Source organism: Gobio gobio (assembly GCF_949357685.1).
Source record: "Gobio gobio genome assembly, chromosome: 2".
NCBI lineage: Eukaryota > Metazoa > Chordata > Actinopteri > Cypriniformes > Gobionidae > Gobio > Gobio gobio.
In genome coordinates, this window is record NC_137098.1 from 25,578,545 (window position 1) to 25,592,347 (window position 13,803).

General features: G+C 43.3%; 1 protein-coding gene across 1 annotated transcript in view; it reads right to left on the bottom strand.

Moving 5' to 3' along the window:
- Positions 1 to 13,133, bottom strand: part of LOC307142010 (uncharacterized protein) — a 102,012-nt gene extending 88,879 nt beyond the window's left edge. The window contains exon 1 of the mRNA XM_079842528.1: positions 12,951 to 13,133. Within this exon, the coding sequence (XP_079698654.1) occupies positions 12,951 to 13,005 (55 nt within the window). The 5' untranslated portion in view covers positions 13,006 to 13,133. The remainder of the gene's footprint in view (positions 1 to 12,950) is intronic.
- Between the last annotated feature and the right edge of the window lie 670 nt (positions 13,134 to 13,803).

Sequence of the window (13,803 nt, forward strand, 5' to 3'; positions counted from 1 at the left end):
TACTATATTGTATGTCTTTGTACTGGACAAATAAAAGCAATTTTTCTGCCTGAAATTACACCCTTTTCATTGGTCAGGCTAATTTGAGAGGTGTAACCGTAGAAGGTAAAAGGGCCTCTACCCCATTGACCCTGGCTCTGCGCTCTTCTTGTTGCTGTTTGTGTGGAAAAGATTGGAGACAACCGACAAGCAATGTGACACAAGCAATGTTGCAACTTTACGCCTGGGAGAGAGCACTCTCCCAATAAAAACAAGTAAAAAGTAAAAACAAAATAAAACGAAGTTCATAATTTTTCACTCATCCCGGAAGAACCTGAATGCAACTTTACTGCCATAAAACTATCAAACCATCAAGACATTTCATCTGATACTACATCCGGATGCTTGTTCAACGGCTAAGTCATAGAAAGTATCGTACATTTAATTAACTAAACAGAGGTTTAGTGTAAGCTGTAGACCCCTTGTTGCCAAGGTGATTTAAATTTTTAAAAATGTATGGTTTTGTTCAGGTGATTAACTGACTTTTGTTTTTGCCCCCATTTTTCTGAATTCAAAGATCTAAGGCCTATTTCTCTCAAATATTGTTCACAATTCTGTCTAAATCTGTGTTAGTGAGCACTTCTCCTTTGCCGAGATAATCCATCCACCTCACACGTGTGGCAAATCAAGATGCTGATTAGACAGCATGATTATTACACAGGTGTGCCTTAGGCTGGCCACAACAAAAGGCCATACATATATATATATATATATATATATATATATATATATATATATATATATATATATATATATATATATTGTTACAAACAGAGGTGACACGGAGAACAAAGGCAGGTGAAAGCAGAGTTTATTGCTGAACCAGGAAGTGAGCAGGTGTGGTGAGAGTCAGAGTGAGAGTTTCTGGTTGATGCTGGATATGCTGGTGATACGATACGTTTCTTGGATCTTGAACACAGGAACAATGGAACGAAGGAGACGAGGACAAGGAGACAGGACGAGACGAGGAGACACTCAGGGTTCGTAGGAGATCAGGTAGGTTATCAGGTGAGTCCGAGGAAGCAAGCATGTAGGGTCATGCCCAAACGTTATCGGACAGTGACTGAGTGTGATCGTGGTGCTTAAGTGCAGGTGGTGATTGCTGTGGTGATGACGTGCAGGTGTGTGTGCTCAGTATTCTGGTGATTGGGATCGTTGTGGTTGTGAGAGGGTGGAGCCTGGCGTGCTTGTAACATTACCCCCCCCCCCCCCCTCCACGGCCATCTCCTGAGGGCCGAGGACCCAGACGCCGTGGTGGTCGACCTCTACCCCGAGGTGCCGGTCGATCAGGGCGGGTAGCGTGGAACGTCTCCAGTAGATTCGGGTCAAGGATGTCATGCCTGGGTACCCAAGATCTTTCTTCAGGGCCGTACCCCTCCCAGTCTACCAGGTACTGGAGTTGACCACCACGACGCCGGGAGTTCAAGATGTCCTGGACCTGATATGCTGCGCCGTCGTCAACGGGAAGTGGAGGGGGAGGCTCCGGAGTAACGCCAGGCTCTGGGGAAACAGAAACAGGGTAGTGAGGGTTTCAGGAGAGACACGTGGAAAGTGGGGTGAATCCGGTACTGAGGGGGTAGTTGGAGTTTGTACGTCACCGGATTGATTTGCTGCAGGATCTCGAAGGGGCCAATGAACCTGGGACTCAACTTCTTACACTGCAGACGCAGTCTGATATCCCGGGTGGACAGCCAGACCTTCTGCCCCACCTGGAACGTCGGAGCATCGGAGCGGTGAAGGTCGGCTGTCAACCTGCGTCTGCAGAGTGCCCGTTGGAGTTGGTGATGGGCTGAGTCTCAGACCTTCTCACTTTCCCGGAACCAGTAATCAACCGGAGGGACGTCGGAGGGTTCCCCAGACCAGGGGAAGAGGGGCGGTTGATAGCCGAGTACGCACTGGAACGGAGTCAGGCCGGTGGTGGGTTGTCGAAGGGAGTTCTGTGCGTACTCGGCCCATCCTAGGAACTGGTTTCAGGAGTCCTGGTGGCCGTGACAGAAGGTACGGAGGAAACGGCCAATCTCCTGGATCTTTCTTTCCGTCTGCCCGTTCGTCTGAGGATGGTATCCGGACGTGAGGCTTACGGTCACACCTAGGAGTGCGAAGAAGGCCTTCCATACCTTGGAAATGAATTGAGGACCTCTGTCAGATACGATGTCTTCGGGAATGCCATAATACCGGAAGACGTGGTTAAACATGGCTTCCGCGGTCTCCAGGGCTGTGGGAAGTCCTCGTAGTGGGAGCAGCCGGCAGGACTTCGAGAAACGATCCACCACTACGAGGATACAGGTACAGTTCTCAGAATTGGGCAGGTCTGTAATGAAGTCCACCGCTAGGTGTGACCACGGACAGTTGGGAACGGGCAGAGGCAGGAGTTTCCCAGCTTGCAGGTGTCGAGGGCTTTTAGCCATGGCGCATTCCCGGTATCCCTGCACGTACCTTCTGACATCAGCTGGCATATGTGGCCACCAGAAGCGCTGGCGTAGCAGTGAGAGGGTTTCATTGACCCCAGGGTGACCAGTGCCCAGTGATGTGTGCGAGGAGTGAATAAGAGGGATGCGTTGTGCTCGAGTGATGTATTGCAAGCCCGGAGGACAGCCCGACGGCACGTTGGTGGAGGCATTGGTAGAGGGCAGGGTCTCTTCTGACCATGTGATGGGACTGAGGAAGAGCTTCGTGGGGAGAATGGGTTCCTCTTCTTCCTCGGAACGTTCCTCTGGGCCGTGGATGCGGGAAAGGGCATCCGCCTTGATGTTCTTGGCCCCTGGCCGGTAGGAAATGTGGAAGTCGAACCTCGTGAAGAAGAGTGCCCAGCGAGCCTGTCGGGGGTTAAGTCGTCTTGCCTCTCAGAGATACCCCAAGTTCTTATGATCAGTAAGGACCAGGAATGGATGTTTGGCGCCCTCTAACCAGTGCCTCCACTCCTCCAGTGCGAGCTTGATGGCGAGGAGCTCTCGGTTGCCGATGTTGTAGTTAACCTCCGCCGGGCTGAGCTTGAGGGAGAAGAAGGCACATGGATGGAGACGGCTGGGGTTCCCCTGCTGCTGAGATAGGACCCCACCCACCCCAGTGGTGGAGGCGTCCACCTCCACGACAAATGGAATCTCGGGATCAGGATGGACCAGGAGGGGAGCTGTTGTGAAGGCATCCTTCAGGGTCTGGAAGGCTTCGGTGGCGGATGGGGTCCAGGACAGAGACTTGGGCTTGTTGCGGAGAAGGCTGGTGAGGGGACTGGCGATGGAGCTGTAGTTCTGAATGAAGCGTCGGTAGAAATTTGAGAAACCCAGGAATCGTTGCAGTTCTTTCACAGAAGTGGGAGTTGGCCAGGACCGGATGGCTTCCACCTTCCTCTCATCCATCCGGATGCCACTGTGATCGATGTTGTACCCGAGGAACTGCACAGAGGGCTGGTGGAAGGAGCACTTCTCGGCCTTGAGGTAGAGCTGGTAGTTCCTCAGGCGTTGTAGGACCTCCACAACGTGAGGGCGATGGTCGGCCATGCTCCCGGAGTAGATCAGGATGTCATCAATATAGACCAGCACGAACCTGTGGAGACATTCCCGGAGCACCTCGTGGATGAAGTCCTGGAATACGGAGGGGGCGTTGGCGAGTCCATATGGCATCACAAGGTATTCATAGTGACCAGTGGGCGTGACAAAGGTGGTCTTCCACTCGTCCCCCTCACGTATCCGGATGAGGTTATAGGCGCTGCGGAGGTCCAACTTCGTGAACACAGTGGCACCACAGAGATGTTCCAGGGCAGCTGGGACGAGAGGAAGGGGGAGGAACTTGACTGTAATGTTGTTAAGTGAACGGTAGTCAATACAAGGCCGCAAGCATCCGTCCTTCTTTGCCACGAAGAAGAAACTCGAAGCAGCAGGGGAGGTGGATGGACGGATGTAGCCTTGCTCCAGCGCCTCCTTGATGTACTCCTCCATGGCCTTCTCCTCTGGAAGAGAAAGGGGATAGATTTTCCCCCTGGGCACTGGTTCACCTGGCAGCAGATCGATGGCGCAGTCCCATGGCCGATGGGGAGGCAGCTTGGAGGCCCGTTGGGGACAGAAGACGTCTCTGAAGGGGGCGTAACAGGAGGGGACATCCACCGATCATCTCTCTACCGGACTCTCGATGGACGTGGCACAGACAGGGAGATCTTGGGGACGCGGAGAGGGACGAATCGGTGGAGATGGGAAGCAGTCCGGGAAGCAGCTGTCGCCCCACTTCAGGACTTCTCCCGTCTTCCAGGAGATGACTGGGTTGTGCTGCTCTAACCACGGGCGCCCTAAGATGATGTCAGCGGTGGATTCCTCCAGAACCAGCAGGTGTAGTCGCTCCATGTGGAGGATTCCGACTTGCACTCCGATGGGACCCACGGAGCGACTAACCTGCCTCCGACTGCCCGTGGTCTGCCCGTTATCGACTGGACTTGGTAGGTCGTCGTAGTTGCAGACGTGCGGAGCTTGAGCTGACGGCAGAGGGTTCCCGAGATGAAGTTCCCGGCTGACCCAGAATCGAGGAGGGCAGTAACTGAAAGGGAAATTCCAGCAGCAGTAAGGTTCACAGTTGTGGTGAGTGGCTTCATCTTAGAGAGAGAAGGGATGATTGCACTCACCAAGGGTCGAGGAGGACGGACTGGGCATTCAGAAATGTAATGCCCAGGTAGACCGCAGTATAGGCAGAGATTCTGGGTCAGCCGTCTCTGCCGTTCAGCCAATGTCAGTCAGGTGTTCTCCAGTTGCATGGGCTCGGGGTTGGGTTCTGGAGTGCTGACATCACCTGGTCGGCGGAGGAACAATGACGACTGGCCCTGGTGTTCTTCAATGCACGACTGCATACGAGTGGCGAAGCAAATGGAGAGTTGGATGAAGCGTTCTAGCCCGATGGTATCCTCGTATGCAGTGAGATGCAGCCGCACCCGAGGATCCAGACCCTGTCGGTAGGTCGTAATCAAGGACTGCTTGTTCCATTCACTAGCAGCAGCGAGGGTTCGAAACTGTAGAGCATACTCATTAACAGTGGAGGTACCTTGTTTCAGATTATATAACTGTTCTCCGATCGACGTATCCCATGATGGTTTCCCAAAGACCTCCTTGAAGTGAGACATGAACCCCGACAGGGTCTGGATCACTGGACTGTCTGTGGACCATATGGATTCCGCCCAACGGAGCGCTTTACCGGAGAGTTGAGATGTGATGAACCCTACCTTAGCGCGATCGTTGGGGTACAGGCGCGGCTGCATCTCCAGGACCAGCGAACATTGCAGAAGGAATCCGTTGCAATCCTCCGCCGAACCAGAGAAGGGCGCCGGTCTGGACATGGGACTGGCGTACTCAGGGGGCGAAGAAACGGTGGTGTGGATCCCGGAAGTGCTCGCCGGTGAAGGTGCAGGTGCGCTGGTGGGAAGAGCTCGCCGAACGGCGTCGACAAGCTCTTGGAAGGGATCCGGGGTGCTCATCCTGGTGCGCTGTGTTGGTCCGGTAATCTGTTACAAACAGAGGTGACACGGAGAACAAAGGCAGGTGAAAGCAGAGTTTATTGCTGAACCAGGAAGTGAGCAGGTGTGGTGAGAGTCAGAGTGAAAGTTTCTGGTTGATGCTGGATATGCTGGTGATACGATACGTTTCTTGGATCTTGAACACAGGAACAATGGAACGAAGGAGACGAGGACCAGGAGACAGGACGAGACGAGGAGACACTTAGGGTTCATAGGAGATCAGGTAGGTTATCAGGTGAGTCCGAGGAAGCAAGCATGTAGGGTCATGTGCAAACGTTACCGGACAGTGACTGAGTGTGATCGTGGTGCTTAAGTGCAGGTGGTGATTGCTGTAGTGATGACGTGCAGGTGTGTGTGCTCAGTATTCTGGTGATTGGGATCATTGTGGTTGCGAGAGGGTGGAGCCCAGAGGTGTCAAAAGTATTCACATTCATTACTCAAGTAGAAGTATAGATACTAGGGTTTAAAAAGACTTATGTAGAAGTTGAAGTATCAACTCAAGCGTTTTACTCAAGTAAAAGTGTAAAAGTACTGGTTTCAAAACTACTGAAAGTATAAAAGTAAAAGTAATGTAAGGGGAAAAAATGCCATTAAAGGGGTAGTTCACCCAAAAATGAAAATTCTGTCATCATTTACTCACCCTCAAGTTGTTCCAACCGGTATGAGTTTCTTTGTTATGAAGATATTTTGAAGAATGTTTGTAACCAAGCAGATTATATGCAACCATTGACTGCCATAGTAGGGGAAAAATGCTATGGCTGTCAATGGTTGCATATAATATAAAGATTTCCAGCCACAAAACTCACCAAATGAACATTTTATATATATATATATATATATATATATATATATATATATATATATATATATATATATATATATATATATATATATATATATATATATATATATATATATATATATATATATATATATATATATATATATATATATATATATATATTAAAAAAAAAAGTTATTGATAACATGCCTCTGAATTTTGACTTTTTGCACCTTTACAATACTTATAGGTAACTAAGTTAGTCACTCCAAGAAAAAAAAAAACTTTAACTGTCAAAATAATGTGATATTTTATTGCCATACCAATCAAGGTTGATAAGTAAGTTACCATTTTATCTCCTTAAAACATAACATTGATGATTAAAAAAAAAATCTATTTCCCAGTAAAACGGATCAAATAAGACTATATAGTATATGTCCAGGTAGAAACTGTCAAAACGACAATCCCTCAGAAAAACACATGCATCATTTTCAATGTCAACAGTAAGAAGCCAATTTATGTGCAAAAAGTGCCTAATAGGCCTATAGAGATTGGAAAAAGCAATGTAATTAGCAGGCATTTCACACGTTAATGCACACACCACTGCCAAAATGCGTAATTCATTGATACTGTACAATAATCTGCCAACAAAAAAAACAATGCTCTTACCTTTGTGTTGCACTTTGCTTTGACAAAACTACAGCATGTCTTTCGTGAAGTACATGGCACATAAACTTAGCACAGTCAAAACTGATTAATCGTTGATTTAAACCTCTTTCAGCAGCTGTCGGGGTTGCAGATGTCCTAAGTGTGTATATGACGATGGACAGGACTCCCGGTTATATTTATAAAGAGTCTTCGAGTCACAGGTGTAATTCACGTTTGAGAGTTGAGTCACTCTCCCACTCTTTACTGTAAATACAACTTACTGTATATTTATTCCACTGGCATAGCGATCACTGGAATATACAGCTACGAGTTATCACGCTAAAAACATAGGCTAAAAACCCGGCTAAAGTCACAAATGAGCACGTCTGCCTGCTGATCGCTGATTGGCTGAAAGTGCGTGCTCGTCGCGAGAACCCGCCCTATCTGGCCACATGGTGTGTGTGATTTGTGCAGGTGCAGGCGTGATTGATCGCCTACAACCCAATAGGGTGTCTGAATGGTTTGTGTTTATCCTTCTCATCCAACCACAATCAAATTCACTCTATCCGCATGGCGCGATTTATCTGGATTGGTTTTTTTTTTGACGACAAGCCGGAATGAAAACATGCCGAAATGGAATAGGAGTAACGAGGCTACACTGCATGAAAAGTGGGATTTTCGTCAGTATGTGACACTGTAGATTGCCGTGAAACTTCAGGTTTACGACTGTGCACGGCAATTTGCAGGCAACACCGAAAACTGCCGTAAATTGTCGGAAATTGACGTGGGCCTTGCTTGGCAGTTTCCCCCCCCTCCCCTTAATTCTAGGGGAGGCTTTATCATGTAAATGAACATGCTGTGAGCTACACAAATGCAAATCAGAGTAGCAGCAGGGGGAGTTTTATCTAGGTTCTGAATTTTTTTGACTAAAACAAGTTTAAAGTTTAAGTTAAAATGTTAACTTAAATTTAAGTTAAATGTACTCGTTTTAGTACACATTACTAAATTTTTAGGGCAACCAGTTTGCTCCAATTTTTTAAGTAGATTCAACTTGTCCGGGCTCACAGTGTAGATTAATTACTCTGTATGTCATTAGCAATAACCAATGTTATGTAAAAAAAATAAAAAAATACAGGACAGCAGTTCATGTCTTCAACCTTTAGAGAGGTTATGTGATGCAACAAGACAATGAACCAAAGCACACAAATAAATCAAGTAAAGCATACAGTTTACATACCAACATTAATTTTAACACCCTGCACTGTGAATGATTTTTTAAATGGCTATTAATCATAAATGTGAAAAGTACAAGTTTGTGTGTTTATAGTTAAGTCAGATTGTGTTTTTCTGTAATTGTCATTTAAATTGAGCTCACACCACATTTTATGAATTATCAATGCAGATTTTCAAGAGGTGGTTTCCTGGACAGGGTTTAAATTATGCCAAGAGTAGGCCTTAATCTAGTTAATCGTGAGTTAAAAAATTGTTGCCTGGAACAAAGATTAAGCACAGATTACTAACACCTGGACTATGAGTCCTGAACTAAAATAAACTGGATTCATTTACAGTTTTATCTAATTGCTTACACACAATTTCTGAAAATATGGCTCCATTTCTTGTAACTCTACACACAAAACATCAGACATCTCTTGCAAAAGCAACACTTTGTGCAAAACTATTTTAACTATTTCCAAAAATGTTGTTTTTGCATATATCTAACTACACAATGCACAACTGAGGAATTTACAGTTGAACTGAAATCAACTGAACTGAATCAACACTGAAGTCACTTGAGCTGAATATTGACACTATATTGGCTTGTTAGAGCCGGTTTACAGCAGAATTTGTTTTGAACTTGTTACTGAAGCTGCTATGAAACAATATATTTTGTTGTATGCATATTCTTTCTTTCTCAAACCTTAGTTTTGATTTCTAAGTGATCAATTTATGTATGTGTTTTCACACATGATCATTGGCTGTATGGGTCCTCAGTAAATGAATGTGGCATTTAAATGGCAAAAGTTATTCTTGTCTCTATAACTTATGGCTTCCTAAAGACACGTTTATGGGTAAATAAAATATTAATAATATAAATAAAATGAATATCAAAACATATTTTAAATATAATGAAGTCATTTTATTATAGCACTCATCAGATGTTCCTGGAAACAAAACAGAGACAGAACAGTATAAACAAACTATACAACAAACTAAACACCAAATTACAAAAACATTATTATGTGAAAGTGAATAAAGTGGTGTGTGTTTTCAGTTATAAATATGTGCTGTGTAAATTAGCCTATACTTTTAGAAATTATATATAGCCTAACTTTAAAAAACAAACAATAACCCATATAGATAAATTATAATAATTGTATAATATTAAGCATTTACTTAATATACATTGTAACATTAGGCTACTTTACTCTAGCACAGTAGTCAGTTAAGCAATTAATTAATATCTTATATTAATATGTATGTAGCCTAGGCTACATCTAAAGGTAAGTCTGCTTTAAAAAAAAAATATTACACTTCGACATGTACAGAATGTGCGCGTTAAGAAACACGTTCAAATGTATGTGTCTTCTTAACATGTTAAAACTGTGCGTGAAGCGGAAAACAGGGCGTGTTGAAGGTTGAAACGATCATAAGTCACGCGTTTCGTATAAAGAGATTTGGCCCCGGGCGCGTTCCATATCAGAGCCCTAGTCCAATGGGGTGCGAGGTCGAGGTCATGGCCATGACGCGTAGAAGACGAGCTTTAAACTATTTTTTTATGTTTTTTGCTGCTTTCCTTTTTCGTGATCAACAATGACAGGACACCGTCTTCAACTCAATCTCTGCATGGACGCGACGAACTTTTTGGACTCATTTTCAGGAGGCTGTCTTCGTCTTCATAACTCTGAGGCAAACTGCAGTCGCTATGAACCACAGCATGGGTAATGTAACGTTACGATTTAAAGAATATGCTTTTATTCAGCTGTATAAGGAAATGGATGCGTTAATAGATCCGAGCTTAAAACTGCACATTTTGTTTACACAGACTATCCTCGCCTCATAACGAAGCCGTGAGCTCTTATCTGCTTGGAGCGATTACCGCGAGTCCAGATTTAACCGCTGATCATGACGAAATTGTGTGTAAGTAACTTCTAATGTGTTTCTCATTCCTTGTTTAATTTTACCGTGACTGTTTTTATTAATACCAGTCTCATGTAATTGTTTTCCAGCTGCCTGTAAGACGTATTATGAATCGACACGCCGGAGCTTCAGATACAAACAACCTGAAACTGCGAAGTTTAGCTCGGAGTCGATCAAGAAGAAAAAGGGTAAGATTTATTATATTAGATCCGTTTTTTGTCAATGTGAGTATTTTTCAGGTTGCTTATTGTCTTTATGGATTGTATTACAGTTGCTGGAAGCGAGAGTGTGCTGGATGAGGTGGACGTTTGGAAGTCCGCGACCATTGAACTCATGTCTGACGAGGAAGACGCATTGTTGACGGGGTGTCTGGATGGATTGTGCGGCCACCGCCCTCTCGCAGCCTGGAGCACGCCGAACTTTACATTACATTACGAGACATTACTGCTGCACTGTAGTTGTGTGTTTAACAATAAAGCTCTTTCTTTGAGTAAACCGCTGTGTTTTATAAATTAAGCCCTTTCTTTGAATGAACAGCTGTATGCTTATAAATGAAGCCCCTTGTTTGAATAAACGGCACGGTCCGTATAATTTGCCCATATATTCCTTGATGGTATGAATACTTCATAGCACAATAACATTAATATGAAACAAATTATTACAACATAAATTATATATTTATTATTATTATTGGGGTTTACATTTATAATGAGCCAGGGGGACCAATAATGATTGGTTTGCAGTGATCTGCCAACCAATCACGAGGGATTTTTCTTTTTTAAATGTAGTGGCTTCAGCCAATAGTGAGTGAGTAAATTCAAGTCTGGCCGTTGACTCTCTGGTTTCGCTGCTATTCATATGCAAATTAGAGGCGTCGCACCTCCGCGCGGTCTCTCAGCGGGGGGCTCTCCACCTACGTCATGGTTCGTTTACGACAATTTGTGGCACAGACGAACGCGACGTTCGCTGCCTCTAAATTGTCGAAAACTGCCGAAAATTAGGGAGATTTCCAGGAGTATACAGGCGTTTATGGGGTCGAAAATCCCACTTTTCATGCAGTGCTATTATTAAAATGTAAGGAGTAGAAAGTACAGATAATTGCTTGAAAATGTAAGGAGTAGAAGTAAAAAGTAGGCTGAAAAATAATTACTCCAGTAAAGTATAGATACCCAAAATTTCTACTTAAGTAAGGTAACAAAGTATTTGTACTTCGTTACTTGACACCTCTGGTGGAGCCTGGCGTGCTTGTAACATATATATGTTCAGTGAATATATATATTTTTTTTTTGTGCATAAAAATCTATATTAACATTATAAGTGAACCTTAAGGAACATAAAAAATATGTAATTTCCATGTCCCTTTTAATGTTATATCCACAGCTTCACTCTGACTCTGACTCTGATATTGTAAAAAGCGCTACATAAATAAAGATGACTTGACGAACTTTTAGGGTGCTTCTCAATTCTCAAATTGATGCTTCCTTGTCTCATAGCTGCTCTCTCCTCCAGCCTGTGACCCGGAAACTGATTAAAAAAAAAAAAACATCTTGAAGGACAATTCACTAATTGCACCGTGAGGAGGTGAGGAACAAGGAGTGAGGAGGCTTCCAGAGGAGCTATGAGCGTGGATGCACAGGTGTATCTTATGCGGAAGTCTTTCTAGTCTAAAAGAATGATGCACATATAAATTGTCCTCCCCCTTCACATATTGTAACATGTCTGTCTGTTTAGTTTATCTTTAAGTTGTGTTTTCATCCTGTCACGTGTTCCTTTGTCTTAGTTTCCCGCCACTTGTTTGTCACCATAGTTACCCTCTTTAGTTATGTTTGTTTCAGCTGTGTTCATTTAATCATCTCGTTTCAGTTTGCTATATAAGTTCTTCCCTGTTCCTCACTCTTTGTCTGGTAACCGTGATGAGGAAATGCATTTTCTGTGTTGTTCTTCCATGTTCCTGAGAGTTCTCGTTAAAGTTTGTTTATATTTGGATCTTCTGAGTCTACTGCCTGTTGCTGTGCACCAACCCGTTACACATATGTCACAATAATTTTACTTTATGCTTTACCTTTGCAGTTTAAATAAACCATACATCTAACATATTTCAAGAGGGCATCTTGCTTTATTATTATTTATTATGAATTTATTAACCAAACTTCAACAGACTTTAAAGTGACGGTTTAGCCATATATAGAATAATATTTCAACAAACAAATAATATTTCCTTCGATCCTTGTGTCCTTCCCACACATGCTAATGGAGGTTGTGCGGAGATGCAAGGAAAGGAAATTAGGATGCACAAATAAGAAACGAGAAGCACTCTTAGTAATCAGTTTTCTTTGAGGTATGTATGGTATGCAAACAAATCCATACCAATTTAGATTCAGTAATATCATCCAAGGCTTATATCACAGTTCTGTGCTTGCAACACTGAACACAAATATGTAAATGTACATTTTCTGCATTTTTTAAAAAGGTTTTTAAACATAATTCTGATTCAGGCCTGACAAATAAATTGCAGATAATTTAAAAGGGTAATTAAGTGAGAGGGTTTAATTAAGAATAAATGCATTATTATATTTAATCAATAACTCAATTTAGCATATTAAATATGAACCCTGCTCAGCATTTAGCACAACAAACTTTGTATCATGTAAATTTTTTTATAATATATACAAAGTTGTTTTATATACCATATCAAATTATTTGCAACTTTTATAAAGGAAGACCATAATTCAGAGACACCATATGTACATTATCATATACAAAGCTGTGCTGTGATCAAACTCAAAACCTCCCTGTCACTTCAAAACACCCATTAATCTTTACAGCATGCTATAAAGGAAAATCTTATTTCACCTGTCTGGTGGAGGAGGATGCAGGAACAGATGAAGAATGAAATCCTTCTAACCATGGTGTAGTTTTTCTCTAATTTCCATAAACAACCACAAAAGACTGTTGCTTCAGAGAAGAGCACCAAAGTGATGAGAAAGAGATGTGTATCCAGCCACTCCGATGCTTATTTTAGAACTTCCCTTAGACAAAGAGGTACAGGAAACAGCAGCTACTGAGGGTGGAGGACTAGGAACCGGGAGATGTGGCGTAGCTTTGGAAGTGGGTGTTTGAATATTGCTGCTTTGCTAAGGCCAAGGGCTGAAATTTATCTACAAGTCTATGTTAGTGTAGCCGGTAACCTGATTGCTCTGAAGGGGCAACCTTAAATCCAAAAGAATTGTTTTACTTTTTCATAATGTTGTGTTAGAATTAAGTTAGGCAGCATTTGGTAAACTCTCTGATGCATGATGTCCGCTGTTGAACTTAAAAGTAATTTTTAATTGTTCTGAGTGTGATGCCAGACAGTCTGAGACTTTGTTGCCATAACAGGTTGCTACGAGTCTGTGTCTTACTTTGGATTTGACTTGACTTTTTTCCCCTTTAAAGGGTAACTAAACCCTAAACCAACTTTTTTTAGTTGATGATCTGCAAGACTGGGGATTTGTTAACGCTGATCATTGATTGGAGTAAATGTTTTGACATTTGGGTATAAAGTGTTTTAATTCTATAATATATGGTGTAAAACCGTCTGAGTGCTGCCCTCTTAAGGTTGAACGGTGGCTACTGCAGTTGAATTTTCCTATTGGACGTTGTAGGTCATCGTGACATATGATGTTCTTCCAATGGCTCACTACCCACGCCCCTGGCAAAAGCTCAC